We start from the raw sequence: 17,079 nt of genomic DNA, 5'->3' as shown, positions 1-17,079 counted from the left end.
CAGAATGGGCTAAGTGTTGAAACTAAGACGAAAAATGTTCTTCGACTACCTTTTTCCACTGATGAAAACTAAATGAAAAACTGAGGCTATGATGACTAAAACTAAAGATTAAATATATTGACAATTTCGTCAACAAACTTAGGAAGGGACTATAGTGGACAAGAGATCCAGTAGAAGTCATTTTACAATTAGTTGCATGCTGAAAATAGCAGATCTACAAGCTCACAGCGCACCACACTGTGACGCGTTGTGGGCTTGTAGATCGTCTATTTTCAGCAAGTAGGGGGAAAAAACAGTCATTACGACGGCATCAAGGCCCGCCAAAAAAATACATTTTGTTCGACTAAATCAACTGTAGATCTAGTCGACTGAAATCTTATGATATTTAGTCGACTAAAACGAACACTAAGACATTCCAGGTGACTAAAATGTGACTAAAACTAAATGAAAACAATTCAAGAGACGTAGGATTAAAACTAAAATCTAAATTAGCCACCAAAGACAACACTGGAATCAACTTGCAGAAGTCATTACTGTGATGTTGGTACACAATCCTAGAGTCTACCTGCTTTGCACACTTAATCAACTCTACAGCAAAATCTGTAAATATACTTAGCTAATAACAGATAGCTAACATAATAGACAATATTTGGAGTTCAGACTTTTGCAGTGTGCCATTGTTGAATGCATGTTGAACGCATAATATTGGATCATGTTAGAACTATGACCTTGTGTTTTTATGAATCATTCATGTAATTGTCACTGGTTTTACACTGTTGTTTAAAATGTGTTAAAAGATGAAGTGGTACTGTACCTTGGGGCCCAGCACTACCAGGGAGTCCATTGTTACCGTTGGGTCCTTGGGGTCCTGGTAAACCTTGCTCTCCCTTTGACCCTGTCAGACCCGAAGGCCCTGGAGACGACAGCACCAGATCACAAGGTTAGGTCTAGGTGTGCTGCCCCCTGTGGGAGGTTAGGTTTAGGTGTGCTGCCCCCGTGGGAGGTTAGGTTTAGGGTGAGGGTTTGAGATAGGTTGTAGTTGTAGGACTAATGACTGGTCTAACCAATGACTAGTCTAAACCAAAAACTGTCTAAACTAAGTACTGCACCCGATCACAACCACAGACAGACAGGCAGGCAGACAAGTAGGCACGCGTGCGCACGCACACGCACACACACACACACACACACACACACACACCTGCATTTATAGTATTAATACCTGGCTCTCCAGGGTTTCCCAGGTCTCCATGCACCTCTATGACAGTCTGGCTGCCTTTAGGTCCTTGGTTACCAGGCTCTCCTTCAGCTCCCTGCAGTCCTGGAGCTCCATCCAAACCATACACCCCTGTCGCACCTACAGACAGACAAACAAACAGACAGACAGACAGACAGACAGACAGACAGACAGACAGACAGACAGACAGAAGTTAGGGGATGCCGTGGCACAGCATACGGCATCCCCTGATCCTGTCAAAAGTGTCCTATAGTGTGCAAGACTCTGAAACCCCCCATTAAAACACATTCTGAACGGGAACCCATTTTGGTGTTAGCATCATGTTATGCTTTAGCTATTGAAAAATAGCAGATCTACAAGCTTGTAGGTCTGCTATTTTTGAAAAATCAAAGAACGACTGACATTTTTAGAATCTGATCTCAGGTCAGAATGGGTTAATCAGACCAGTGTGTGTCCAGTGGAAACCTCGTATGAATCTGATCTCAGGTCAGAATGGGTTAAAACACATTCCCCGCCATATGCTCCTGTATAGTGGTTTGTAATAGCTCGCCGTCGTCGTAGCGCCACGTGTACATTAGCATCGCGTTGCTAGGCAACGACGTAAACAGGAACTGTAATAACCGCAAGCAAGATGGCCGTGTGCATCCACTCGTTGTCGTTGTAAATGCATTCTGGGCGGGAAGGAACCACCTTTTGGTGTTTTCAAGATTCAAGATTCAAGATTCAATAATTTATTTGCCATGTCAACAAGTTGATAGGAATTTGTCTAGGTTCATACTCAACATATACAGACAACCATAGATACACAAACAAGAAGGACAGTACAATACAAAAACAAAAACCAGCAGCATAGGAAATTACATCCAGTTTTTTAAAGTGCTATAATTATGCATATACTATGAGTTCAGATGTCTAATGGCTACGGGTTAAGTGCTATCCCTGAAGCGACATGTTGAGCTCTGGATACTTCTATATCTCCTGCCCGATGGGAGGAGATTGCAGAGGTGATGTGCAGGATGGGAGTTTTGTCTGCAATGATTTTATTTCCTTCCTAATTATTCTGGTGGAATAGAGTGAGGAAAGTGTAGGGAGGCTGCATCCTATGTTTTTTGATGCGTGACGTACTACTCTTTCCAGCTTTGATTTGTCTTGAGAGGTTGTGTGACCAAACCAGACAAGCATGGAGAAGGTGAGAACACTTTCAATAGTGGCCCTATAGAAGTGAGTCATGGCTGCTTGGCTGACTTTGAACTTCTTAAGCTGCCGCAGGAAATAGAGACGCTGGTGTGATTTGCTTATTATGAGACTGGTGTTAAAATACCATGATAAGGATTCATGGATGGTGGTCCCTAGGAACCGGAAGGAGGAAACTCTTTCTACCTCTTCCCCATTGATGAAGAGGGGGGGGGAGGGGACACCATTTCTTTTTCCTAAAATCTATGAACATCTCTTTGGTTTTAGAGATGTTTAGAATCAAGTTGTAACTCTCACACCATCTCACCAGCTCCTCTACTGCTCTGCGGTAGTCGGTTTCAACCTCGTTGGTAATAAGACCTACTAAGGATGTGTCATCAGCAAACTTATACATCATAACTGTACTAAAGTGAGATTGACAGAAATGAGTGTATAATGAGTACAGAAGTGGAGAAAGGACGCACCCCTGGGGGGCCCCAGTGTTTAGGAGCCTCGACAGCGAGACGAGGTCACCTATTTTGACCTGTTTCCTGTCACATAGAAAATTAAAGATCCATTTACATAGATGTGTACTGACGCCTAGCTCCTGTAGGGTTGAAATCAGCTTCCCAGGCACTATTGTGTTAAATGCGGAGCTGAAGTCAACAAAAAGTAAACGAGCATAGGTGGATCTGGATTCTAGATGTTGAGTAATAGTGTGCAGACAGAGGGACACTGCATCATCTACACTCCTATTTGCTCTGTAGGCAAATTGGTGGGGATCTAGTGCTATGCTGGACAGGTGTTTACATACCAGTCGCTCAAAGACTTTCATAATGACAGATGTTAGGGCAACAGGCCTATAGTCATTAAGACAGGTGATATTATTTTTCTTTGGGACAGGAATGATAACCGCAGATTTAAAGCAAGCAGGCACAGTACAGAGTTCAAGTGACCAGTTGAAAATGGAAGTGAGGACAGGTGCAAGTTGGTCGGCACAGTGCTTTAGTGTGGCAGACGACACGCCATCAGGCCCTGCCGCCTTTCTGGGGTTTTGCTGACGGAGCAACAGTCTGACATCATGTTCATGTATGTTGGGTGGAGAGTCACCCTGCTCTCTTGGAAAAGAGGGGGACTGATGGTCTTCACTGTCGAACCGACAATAAAAATCATTAAGCCTCCCAGGAAGGGAGGGGTCCAGGTCTGGAACATGGTGCTTGGCTAAGCATTATGCTATACTCATAGCTATGCAGCTTCTCTTATTCTTTCAGAAGACTTTTTTTTTTTTTTTTTTCGACGTCAGGTCTAAATGGGTTAACCCATTCTGGGCGGGATCACCTTTTGTCTACAAGCTCGTAGCTTGTGGGTCTGCTATTTTTGAAAAAAGTCGTGAAAATGTGGCGCAAATCTTTGAGTATATATTCTTTCAGAGACAGACAGACAGACAGCCAGACAGACGGACGGACAGACAGACAGACAGACAGACAGACAGACAGACAGACAGACAGACAGACAGACGGACGGACGGACGGACGGACGGACGGACGGACGGACAGACAGACAGACAGACAGACAGACAGACAGACAGACAGACAGACAGACAGACAGACAGACAGACAGACAGACAGACAGACAGACAGACAGACAGACAGACAGACAGACAGACAGACAGACAGACAGACAGACAGACGGACGGACGGACGGACAGACGGACAGACAGACAGACAGACAGACAGACACATGCCTTTAGGTCCCTGGCGTCCGTCCTCTCCTGGTTTCCCATCAGAACCATGCTTCCCACTGGCGCCAGGAGGGCCCACGTCACCTCGGACCCCTACACACACACACACATTTATTAGCAAATGTAAATTGTGTGTGTGTGTGTGTGTGTGTGTGTGTGTGTTTGTGCGTGCGTGCGTGCGTGCGTGCGTGCGTGCGTGCGTGCGTGCGTGCGTGTGTGTGTGCACGTGCGTGCGTAGTTCTTTATGAGGACGGTAGAGAAGTGGTATGTTACATTATTTGACCACCTATAGTCTGGAAGAGGCGTTCCTCACCAACGGTGCTAAAGTAACAAGGCCTAAAAGGTCGCTATTATCATACAGATGAATCTACTATTGTTTGTGTTCAGGCGTGGTCCCTCAATAATAATCTGGACCAATTCCATTTTCCAATAATATCTACATAAAGCATATGTTCCCCCCACCTTCACTCACTGCGGCCCACAGGTTAATACCCGAATACTATTAAAATGTTATTGTCTTTTTTTATGTCCAAAAAATATAGCCGATCTACAAGCTCAAAACGTTGTCGCAGAGCGACACGTTTTGAACGTGTAGATCGGCTATAGTTTTTGCTCCTGCAGTAATTATGCAACGCGTCCCGCTCTGGAGTGAGTGTGGAAATATAGTGGCCGTCTCCGTAGTCAAAGTTGCACCACCCCTGGTCTATCTCTACTGTACCTTGGTTCCCTGGCTGTCCGTCTGTTCCAGGGAAGCCATCGGCCCCTGGTTCACCCCTGGTGCCTGGAGCTCCGTCAAACCCTGGGGGTCCAAATGGCCCGCGAGCGCCGGCCATGCCCTCCCCCGGCAGGCCAGAGTCTCCCTTCAGTCCCTTCACACCCCGAGGACCTGCACACACACACACGCCGTAGCCAAACAGAGTCAATGTACCACTACTAGTGTAGAGCTTAGACGTATATATTAATAGAGACGGCACCGGGTTTCTCCTCCCATCCGCTCAAAAGCGCACGAGGCGATTTCACTCCTCCTTTCTGGGTAAGAACAGAGTGCATTCTGGGATGGATTGGGCCCAGAAACACACGAACACGCTGGGCCGTTGACTATCAGTGCACGCGCAATACCAAATTCGGCCACTATGTCCATTTCGCCTCAGGGTTTCCTCCGGGTGCCATCTCTATTAATATATAGTCCTGACGTCACTCGCTCGTCCCCTCGATTCCCCCCCTGGTTCACGGAAGTCATTTCTCCATGGAGAATAACATGGGGGTCATCTTAAAGTCATTTCTCTATGGAGAATAACATGGGGGTCATCTTAAAGTCATTTCTCTATGGAGAATAACATGGGGGTCATCTTAAAGTCATTTCTCCATGGAGAATAACATGGGGGTCATCTTAAAGTCATTTCTCTATGGAGAATAACATGGGGGTCATCTTAAAGTCGTTTCTCTATGGAGAATAACATGGGGGTCATCTTAAAGTCATTTCTCTATGGAGAATAACATGGGGGTCATCTTAAAGGCGTTTCTCTATGGAGAATAACATGGGGGTCATCTTAAAGTCATTTCTCTATGGAGAATAACATGGGGGTCATCTTAAAGTCATTTCTCTATGGAGAATAACATGGGGGTCATCTTAAAGTCATTTCTCTATGGAGAATAACATGGGGGTCATCTTAAAGTCATTTCTCTATGGAGAATAACATGGGGGTCATCTTAAAGTCATTTCTCCATGGAGAATAACATGGGGGTCATCTTAAAGTCATTTCTCTATGGAGAATAACATGGGGGTCATCTTAAAGTCATTTCTCTATGGAGAATAACATGGGGGTCATCTTAAAGTCTTTTCTCCATGGAGAATAACATGGGGGTCATCTTAAAGTCATTTCTCTATGGAGAATAACATGGGGGTCATCTTAAAGTCATTTCTCTATGGAGAATAACATGGGGGTCATCTTAAAGTCATTTCTCTATGGAGAATAACATGGGGGTCATCTTAAAGTAATTTCTCTATGGAGAATAACATGGGGGTCATCTTAAAGTCATTTCTCTATGGAGAATAACATGGGGGTCATCTTAAAGTCGTTTCTCTATGGAGAATAACATGGGGGTCATCTTAAAGGCGTTTCTCTATGGAGAATAACATGGGGGTCATCTTAAAGTCATTTATCCATGGAGAATAACATGGGGGTCATCTTAAAGTCATTTCTCTATGGAGAATAACATGGGGGTCATCTTAAAGTCATTTCTCTATGGAGAATAACATGGGGGTCATCTTAAAGTCATTTCTCTATGGAGAATAACATGGGGGTCATCTTAAAGTCGTTTCTCCATGGAGAATAACATGGGGGTCATCTTAAAGTCATTTCTCTATGGAGAATAACATGGGGGTCATCTTAAAGGCGTTTCTCCATGGAGAATAACATGGGGGTCATCTTAAAGTCGTTTCTCCATGGAGAATAACATGGGGGTCATCTTAAAGTCATTTCTCTATGGAGAATAACATGGGGGTCATCTTAAAGTCATTTCTCTATGGAGAATAACATGGGGGTCATCTTAAAGTCGTTTCGTATAAGCATTGTGTTGTGGTCCAAAAATAAACAAGCTGTCTCTGCGTTATTGTCAGGGAGGTTGTCTCTGTTATCGTTTGCGACAGTCATTCACTCATATCATATATGATACAGTCTGTTTCTAGCAAGAAAATGTAACTGATTCAGCAGCAGTAACATTAGCGTTTTCTCTCAGTCAGGTTGATTTTTCATGTCCATGTGAGCGACATGTTTATTTTTCAAACACCGTACTTATATGAGGCGGTCTAAAATCCCCCTATATTATATGGGGCTTACAATGCAAATACAAAGTACATGAACCCGTGGTTCAACCCGTGGGTTTGCGCCCTCTATACCGACGTTGACGGTCAGACTTCGATGCTCAATTACAACCAAAATACTAATTTATTTATATGACTAATTCACTATTATTTATTTATTTTCCTAATAAAGTAGAAAAAGTACATGTTGAATCACTTAGAAAAGAGACACGTAAATTATTAGTATTATTATTATTATTCATTACTACTAATAATAACCCATTTTAGGCGGGAGAACCCCTTTTGGTGTTAGCATTACGTTAGCTTTAGCTATTGAAAAATAGCAGATCTACAAGCTCACAGCGCGCCACCGAGTGGCGCGCTACGAGCTTGTAGGACGACTGACATAGAAACATAGCTTTTCAGAAAACTGTCAGGATGTATAGAAGACATTTTTTTTTATCTGATCTCAGGTCAGAATGGGATAATAATCATGACACTGTTATATATATGAACATGATTAGAATCTGATCTCAGGTCAGAATGGGATAATAATCATGACACCGTTATATATATGAACATGATTAGAATCTGATCTCAGGTCAGAATGGGATAATAATCATGACACTGTTATATGAACATGATTAGAATCTGATCTCAGGTCAGAATGGGATAATAATCATGACACTGTTATATATATGAACATGATTAGAATCTGATCTCAGGTCAGAATGGGACTGTTATATATTTACCAGTGAAGCCGATGAGTCCTCTGTCTCCATCCTGTCCAGGAGGTCCTCGTTGTCCTTTAATACACAAGCCGACCACGCCCAGCGGTCCTGCCACGCCCACAGCACCCGCAGTGCCTGATGGGAAATAAGCAGTGGGGTTGGGAAATGTTCATTGGACGAGGGAGAGAGAGAGAGAGAGAGAGAGAGAGAGTACTGCTACTACTGACACCAGTTGAGTTCTATACTGAAACCATTTGAATTCTATTGAGGAGACAAAAAGGAACCAGAACAGGCCAGTATAAACAGTGAGCTTCAACTGTTTGCACTTTGCAGAATTTTGTTTTTTTATTCGATAGGGAAGAGGGAGAGAGATACAGCTGTCCCCGACTAAGGATTTTTATAGTATAAATTAATATGAATAAATTTGCTGTTAGTCGACTGATAGTCGACTGAGCACCCCCCCCCCCCCCCCCCCCATCGACATCGACTGAGAGGCTCATCTCAGCCAGATTGAGCACAGCAGGTGAGCTTGAGATTCTGTAGTCTATATCAGGCCAGCGCCCCCACTGTGCAAGTCACAGGCAGTGGCACATTGCCACACAGGCAGACACACTCCACATGCACATTGGAGATTGATTAAAAACAGTCAGAAAGCATGTTCAAATGTGTTTACTGTATGTCCCCCCGCAGACCTAGTGGAATAATACAATAATATTTAGACTGAGAGGTGGTCAGTCGACCGAGACCCGTTCCGATCGATTAGTCGACCATTCGGACTAATCGAGGTCAGCCCTGGAGTGACACGCAGCGAAAAGGCTGTCGGGGCTTGGGAGTCGAACCCGCGGGTGGCACGCCGTCCGGCTGGCTTGGCTAGCCTATAGGTGGCCCAGACGGTTCCGGGCCAGAATGACTTGGGCTTTCTGCCTGGGAACCAAATAACTTGGACCTCGAACCGTTGGTCAAAATGAAAGTCACGGACAAAATGACATCATCTCAGGAACGGATCAGTGATGTGGAACAAAGAGATGTTGGCAGTGGAAGGGATTTTATACCTCCTTATTCTAATTATTAGATGAGGGACGATCAGTCAACAAAAAAGGTTGCTATTCCCAAATACATCTGATTTATATTTTTCTGGATCCGGTTCCCAAAGTGGGGTCCTTGAGGCAAATGATAGTTATCAGCGCCGGGATTCCTTCAAAATAAGAGCTCTGGGGTGACGTTGACGGTCAGACTTCGATGCTCAATTACACCCAAATACTAATTTATATGACTAATTCACTATTATTTATTTATTTTCCTAATAAAGTAGAAAAAGTACATGTGAATCACTTAACACGTAAATTATTATTATTATTATTCATTACTACTAATAATAACCCATTTTAGGCGGGAACCCCTTTTGGTGTTAGCATTACGTTAGCTTTAGCTATTGAAAAATAGCAGATCTACAAGCTCGTAGCGCGCCACCGAGTGGCGTGCTACGAGCTTGTAGGTCTGCTATAGGTCTGACATAGAAACATAGCTTTTTCAGAAAACTGTCAGGATGTATAAAGACATTTTTAGAATCTGATCTCAGGTCAGAATTGGGTTAACCAACTGATATAGATCATAATAATCAACATGTAATACATGTGGCAGTACAGTATGAACTCTAGTCGTTGTGTATTATTGCATTGTGACCTTTAGGTCCATGCGGTCCTTCTTCCCCTGCTCGTCCATGACCTCCGTCAGATACAGAGGGTCCGGGGTCTCCTCTCTGCCCAACAGATCCATCCTCTCCCTGGGCACCGGGCCTACCCGCCTGGCCCGGGACTCCAATACCCAGAACACCCTGAAACAACACAGTCACAGTCACACAGTGGACTCCAATACCCAGAACACCCTGAAACAACACAGTCACAGTCACACAGTGGACTCCAATACCCAGAACACCCTGAAACAACACACACAGTCACAGGCTGCGTCCGAATTGCTAGGGTTGTTCCCTACTCCCTATCCCCCATACGGGGATCCAGATTCTAGTGGACTCTATAGTGATGATTTCGGACAATACTCCCTGTATGGGGAGCACCGACTCTGACGTCAATATCGATAGAGGGCGCTGTAGTTCCGCGGGTTCATGTACTTTTTATTTGCATGAAATCCCCATTAGGTTTTTTCAGATCGCCTCATAAAGAAGTTAAGAACTGTTTGAAAAATAAACAAATCATCCCGGCCATTTCACTCATTTGGATATGAAGAATCAACTGACTACAAGAAACCAATCAAAACGCTGCTGCTGAATTTCCGCTAGGAACAGACTGTATCAAATAAGTCTGGCTGTCACCTCCCTGCAAGGACAGTTTGTAAAGTTATTTTTAAATTCATGAATGAATAAAGGAAAAAATAGGTTAATGAAAATATGTTTGCAGGCATTTAGGCCTATATATCTATGATAAAAAGGTTATTTAGGATAATGGATATAGTCTAATATTAATTTATTGATAATAATCATAGGCCCATTGTTATGGGAAAACAGTGCACAACCTTGACAATATATGAAAATATCAGCAGCATGATTTAATCTTAACCACATGAACCCCCGCTAATCCTGTGGCGGGGGGGATACGGCAAAAATAGCCGATCTAAGCAACGCGCGACGTCCGTGTTGTGAGCTTGTATACTTTTACTTGGGTACTTTTGGTAAAGAATTGCCAAAAGTAGCCGATCTACAAGCTCTTCTCACAATACGGACGTTTGGTGTTAACAGAAACAGCAGTCCAATAAATGACTGCCTACACAATGAAGTTGCAATTTATTGCAATTCAATGAAATAATGTTAGATAGCATATTCATGGCAGGAATGAATGAATATTAATAAAACATATGTTCGGACACAATTAATATGTGTCTCACATGCATGTATTTAGCCTACGTTTGTGATAAAGAATCTCACAAATATATTCTACAGCAAGCAACTGATTGCTCTCCTAACGTCATGCGCTGGGCCTGGGTGATACAATTAATCAGATTAGTAATACTATTGCAAACGAGTAGATTTATTATAAATAAAATAAAACAATTTCAAATAAATGCACAGATCATTTGTCTCGAGATCTGTAGCTTCGAGATCCGCCAGGGAAGAAAAGAGGGGAAAACGAAAGTTTAAAAAGTACATTTGTGTTGATTTCTTTCGCTGGTTCAACTTCTGCCTCTTCTGAGTTGGAGCGCAATGAGCGCATGCATGCAGAAGCAGCGCACGTGCGCAAACGCGTGCATGTGCGCTCAAGAGCGAGCTTGCGCAATGCATTATGGGGCAGATTTGCTTCGCTGTGTTTTTGTAGTGACCATCGGATGCTCCCTACAATTCCCGGTGCATTGTGGGATACTTCAGTCCACTACGTTAGGGTGCAAAAATGCTCACTACATATTCGGACACTATAACAAAATGGCGGAACCTCAAAGTAGTGCACTATATGGGGCATAGGGAATGATTTCGGACGCAGCCACAGTCACAGGCCCGGGACTCCAATACCCAGAACACCCTGAAACAACACACACAGTCACGGGACTCCAATACCCAGAACACCCTGAAACAACACACACAGTCACAGACAGTCACGGGACTCCAATACCCAGAACACCCTGAAACAACACACACAGTCACAGTCACAGTCACACACACACACACACACACACACACACACACACACACACACACACACACACACACGCGCACACACACACACACACACACACACACACACACACAGAGAAATGGCCCCAGACAAACACACAGCAGCGTATACAGTACACACACACACACACACACACCTTAAGTCCGGGCATCCCAGGGGCCCCTGAGGGCCCCGGTCGTCCCACGATGCCAAGACCCGGAGAGCCAGGAGGTCCTGGTAGACCTGCATCTCCTGACCAATCACATTTAGACAACAAGACATCGTTCAGTTTTTTTAAGCCATTTTGGGCAGGAACGCCTTTTGGTGTTAACATTATGTTATGCTTTAGCTATTTTAAAATAGCAGATCTACAAGCGCCACGAGCTTGTAGGTCAGCTATTTTTGAAAAATCGAAGAACGACTGACATAGAAACATAGCTTTTTCAGAAAACTGTCATTTTCAAAAAAAATAAATAATCTGATCTCAGGGCAAAAATGTGTTAACACAACGTCGATAACATTAATACACTGAGAACATTATGGGCGTTACGGTTTTTACACAACAATGATAACATAATTACACTTTAACCCATGCAGCGCCAGGTCAATCCTACTACACTTCTGTCAAACAAATAAACAAGACGATCCTAGTTTTAAAAGTTAAAACCAAAACATTTGAGGTTTCTTCTAAATGGCTGACTGTACAGTCGTATACTTTGGCATTACGTGGTTGCCAACGCCCAGGGAGGATGTTCAGACATAATATGCGCTCAACTAACTGAAGTCCAAAAAAAAGTTTCCATAGAGACAGAGTAGATAAAGTATCATAAAGTATATTTATTCTGGCCGTTGTCCCATACTTGTGTCCCATGTGGCCCGCGGGCCCATGTATGCCTTAGGGCTTATAGGGCCGATTCATAACCTCAAATGACGTCACATTGTAGACTCTACAGAGCCCAACCCACTTTTATTCGGCTCTTAAAATAGGATGAATGGCGCTTCATTACACTGACCTTTAGATCCAGTATTTCCTGGAGGCCCCTGGACCGAGAGGCCCCGTTCCCCCTTCTCTCCGAAGCGGCCGGGGAAGCCCGGGAACCCGGGCATGCCTGTGTTCCCTAGAATAAGAATAACGCAATGAGAAGAACCAGCAATCCTATATGAGAATCAACTAGTGAAGCCAATGAAGAATGGTTTGTGTTGAGAACGTTTTCAGCATCGTGTTGTGCTTTAGCTATTGGAAAATAGCAGATCTACAAGTTCATAGCGCGGCACCGAGTGCCGCGCTATGAACTGCTAGGTCTGCTATTTTAGAAAAATCGTGAAAATGTGGCGCAAATCTTTGAATATTATATATTCTTTCAGAGCCAACGTTTTTAACTCAAATCTTTGCTTCTGGGGGGGCGGGGGGCGGGGGGGGGGTCCCTGGAACAACATATTTTCAGATGGGGGTCGGCGGCCAAATAGGCTACAGATAATTCTGGGGGTCCGTCACATGAAATAGTTTGAGAACCGCTGACATAGAAACATGAGGTTTTTCAGAATTTCGAAGACATTTTGAAGAATCGTCATCAGGTCTAAATGGGTTAATACATTTTGTAGTTTACATAAAGAAGCACACAATAGAGCACCGAAGTCTGACGTCACTGTCAGTAGAGGGCGCCAGTACACAGGTTCATGTTATTTGTTTAGTTGCATTGAAATCCCCATTGAGGCGATTTTAGATCGCCTCATATAACAACTGTCACCCCGGCCGTTTCACTCATATGGATATGAAGAATCAACTGACTGAGAGAAAACGCTAATGTTACTGCTGCTGAATTAGTCAGACTGTATCATATATTTATGAGTGACTGACTGTTGCAAACGATACAGAGACACCTCACTGACAATAACACCGAGACAGCTTGTTTATTTTTGGACCACAACGCTTATAGTAGACGATATTAAGATGACCTGCATGTTATTCTCCATAGAGAAATTACTTCCGCGAACCAGGAGGGGAATCGTCGGGATGAGCGAGTTACGTCAGGACTTCGGTGCTCTATATCGTACAACGATACAAACATGTCTGATAAAACGTCCTTGCTCTCACCTTTAGGCCCGCGGTTTCCCCGCAGACCCTTCTGACCCTTCTGGCCTGGCTCGCCCGGGGTCGTCTTCGTTTCACCTGGAGACCCTTTCTCACCTGGCAGGTATAGAGGCTATTAGAGGGTACGCGTGTGACATCATCATCAAACCAGGAAGTTATGCAGGAATGCCTACTGATAGTGGCAAAAAACTACTTTCTGGCCTTGACAGCCCCTGCGTCCACACAGAAAAGTCATATCTGATTGCATTAAACAACGTTAAACAATGTTAAACTCACTTTGCATGTTGCTTTGCCACTCGATGTGCCATTCAATTTAAGCATGCGCATAGCCTCTATAGAGCACCGAAGTCCCTCCCCCTTTCAGAAAAACGAGTGGCCCAGGAAATGAAACCCCAATGCATTCTCCCATCGGCACTTCTAATATAATTTATTTAAAGACGGTTACGCCGCGGACAAAGTCAACTCGGATCGTGACAAATCATGACAACGAACACAATGTTTTGGGCCGACAAAACAAATAGTGTTGTCTCCTGACTTTCTTTTCTTCTTTCTAATGATTTGATCGGCCCAAAACATTGTGTTCGTTGTCATGATTTGTCACGATCCGAGTTGGCTTTGTCCGCGGCGTAACCGTCTTTAAATCAATTAAATAAGAAGTGCCGATGGGAGAATGCATTGGGGTTTCATTTCCTGGGCCACTCGCTTTTCTGAAAGGGGGAGGGACTGCGGCGCTCTATAGAAGTAGCAACCATTGCATAACGTATTTATAACAATTGTTCTGGACCACAGTTAGCGGTCCAGGCACCTAGCCCTATATCTTGCTCCACCCCTTATCCCTAAACTTATTTGCCATTTGTTATTATTTTAAAATATTTTAAAAATAGTACAAATAGCCGATCTACAAGCTAACAACATGTCGATGAAGATTTAACTAGTTGAACTATTTTTAAATGTTTTAAAATAGTAAAAAAAATGGCAAACAAGTTTAGGGATAAGGGGTAAGGGGTGTAAGGGGTTGAACAAAATTCTCCACCAGAAACAGTAATGGCTGCATTATTAGTATGATGTGGAAATACGTATCGGAAGCTCTTTTATGTTACTGAATTTAATTAATCTAGTTTGTTTACTTTTTTTTTTACAGTCAAGTAAATAAATTCTACAATGTACACACAATTATAATAATGAAATCATATAATTAATATATATTATATATTACCTGGGTCTCCGGACCTGCCCCAGAGCCCCGGCACGCCGAGGCTACCCTTCGGTCCCGGCGTTCCCGACGGTCCGATGCCAGGTGGTCCCGGTGGCCCAGCCTGCCCTGGAAGACCTCTGGGTCCATCGATGCCACTCGGACCCCCGTCCCCCTTTGGCCCCGGAGGCCCCTGCAAGCAACACCCATCAGAAACAACAAATCACACAGTAAAAAACAAAAACATTACATAAACGAAATGTCCAATCGATTTATGGGTGAAGCCTGAGGTATGCTTTGGTTGCGCACCAAATATAGCCAAGCTAGGAGATCACTGTGTGTGTAGTTTGCAGTGGTGGAAAAACGTAATAATAATAATAATAATAATAATACATTTAAGGTTGTCCTACGACCTACAAGCTCATAGGACGGCACCGAGCTGCAAGCTTGTAGGTCTGCTATTCTTTGAAAAATCGTGAAAATGTGGTGCAAATATAATACATATTCTTTCAGCGTGAATGTTTTTAACTCAAATCTCTGCTACTGGGCGGGGGTCCCTGGAACTACATATTTTCAGATGGTGGTCGGTGGCCAATTACATATGATTCTGTCAAGGGGTCCTTGACATGAAATATTGAGCACCACTGATACAGAAACATGAGGTATTTCAGAAAACTGACAGGATTTAGAAGACATTTTTATAATATTTATTTTGACGTCAGGCCTAAATGTATTAAGTAGCCTAAATGTACTTCACACCACTGGTATATTGGCTATTGTTTTGTGTGCGACAGTATAAATAATAGCATAGGTATAAATCAGGCTTAAATGTCCTCTGCTGTCACTCACAGGATTACCCTTCAATCCAAGAATGCCTTTCAGTCCAGGGAGTCCAGGGGTGCCGTTAGTCCCGTCGATGCCAGCCTCTCCGGGGGCTCCTGGGGCACCCGTCCCCCCCTTCTCCCCCCCCGCCTCCATGAAACCCTGCTCTCCTTTAGGCCCCGGGGCCCCAATTACACCTGGGAAACCAAAGGACCCCTATACAGAGAGAGAGAGAGAGAGAGAGAGAGAGAAGACAAGACAGACAAAGAGCACAAAGACAGACATGTACAGGCAGATAAAAAGACAAGGCAGACAGACAATGCCCTTAGAGCAGGGGTGCCCACACTTTTTTGACTTGAGGTCTACTTTTAAAATTGCCAGCTCAAGGTGATCTACCAACCCAAAAAATATTATCCCATTGCTTAAAATACTCAAAATAAATAACATTAAGGCATTTGGACTGTTTCAAATTCAATTCTATTTATTTACCTTTTCAGTTACCCCACATTGCAAAGAAGAGATTTTTTGTTAAAGTTACTCTTTGTAATAACGTCAATCAATTTAAATTTGTAATATATTGCTCATAAAATGTTACAAATATTAAAAGTATAACACATAAAAAGCATACACAATCACATGAAGGAATAATGCACCACTCAACTCAACCAGAGCAGAACTCCCACCACAGGACTCTGGTAATCAATTAATACAGTTGAAACCACTATATTAATGGAAAGTATTTCATACAATTTAAGTTAAAAAAATCTGAACTATCCCTTTAATCAGATGACTGCTTGCAGCCTTGCACTGAATGGAGTCCGTCAGCGCTGCGTAATCCGGACAGTCACTGCTGACAGCTAGTCTAACAGGCCTCCAAATGATCGTCCGTCAACGTGGAACGATATTTGGACTTAATTATCTTCATGTGGGAAAACGCTGATTCACATAAATACGGTATGTGGAGCCAAATAACGCTGTGAGCGAGGCTGCACAAGTCCTGATGTTTGGATACTTTTCCTCCACGAGTAATTTCCAAAACTCTCCATCGCGGGCACGCAACTTTAACTGTATGTCAGCCTGCAGCGCCATGACCTCATTCTCCAACGCAGAAGAGTTCATGTTAAAAAGTGTTGCTATTTTCGAGGCAATGGAATCAACATCAGCTTCTGAATGGGAAGCACATGAATGTAGCGATGGGCTCGAGTAAAGGCAAACGCAGTTGGACTTGGAATGTGACATCGTGAAAAAATAATCTTCTTCCCACTCTGCATGGAAGTGATATGTTTTAGGCTTCTTTGCCGCGCGCATATTCCTATATGAACAATGATGGATAGATATCCTTTTAATGTGTTTGTTTAACAACATAACAGACCCGACGTTCCCCACACTTGAAAACAAGGCACTGCATTGTGGGGGGTTTTAAAGCCGCCGCCGCCGCGCCGCCGCCTGCCCGAGGCGAGGATTGTTGTTTTTTTGTTTTTTTTTTGCCATGCGGTCTACTTGCGGAGCGCTTGCGATCGAGTGGTCGACCGCGATCGACGTAATGGGCACCCCTGCCTTAGAGTATATACAGTATGAATAGAGACGGCACCCAGAGGAAACCCTGAGGCCAAATGGACATAGTGGCCC

At 43.7% G+C, this 17,079-nt stretch overlaps 1 protein-coding gene across 1 annotated transcript in view; it reads right to left on the bottom strand.

Moving 5' to 3' along the window:
• The window catches only part of LOC308321026 (uncharacterized protein), a 58,063-nt gene that overhangs the window by 19,192 nt on the left and 21,792 nt on the right, over window positions 1–17,079 (bottom strand). The window contains exons 14-24 of the mRNA XM_080771803.1: window positions 15,478–15,666; window positions 14,653–14,821; window positions 13,440–13,532; window positions 12,358–12,462; window positions 11,502–11,596; window positions 9,369–9,519; window positions 7,707–7,820; window positions 4,870–5,037; window positions 4,155–4,244; window positions 1,223–1,357; window positions 815–913 (exon numbers count right to left, since the gene is read on the bottom strand). Coding sequence (XP_080627929.1) covers window positions 815–913; window positions 1,223–1,357; window positions 4,155–4,244; window positions 4,870–5,037; window positions 7,707–7,820; window positions 9,369–9,519; window positions 11,502–11,596; window positions 12,358–12,462; window positions 13,440–13,532; window positions 14,653–14,821; window positions 15,478–15,666 — 1,408 coding nt within the window. The remainder of the gene's footprint in view (window positions 1–814; window positions 914–1,222; window positions 1,358–4,154; window positions 4,245–4,869; window positions 5,038–7,706; window positions 7,821–9,368; window positions 9,520–11,501; window positions 11,597–12,357; window positions 12,463–13,439; window positions 13,533–14,652; window positions 14,822–15,477; window positions 15,667–17,079) is intronic.

Source organism: Protomyctophum bolini (genome assembly GCF_963924005.1).
Source record: "Protomyctophum bolini genome assembly, chromosome: 9".
Classification (NCBI taxonomy): Eukaryota; Metazoa; Chordata; class Actinopteri; order Myctophiformes; family Myctophidae; genus Protomyctophum; species Protomyctophum bolini.
The sequence above is the reverse complement of the archived record's forward strand: the minus strand, read 5'-3'. Positions and strand labels throughout refer to the sequence as shown.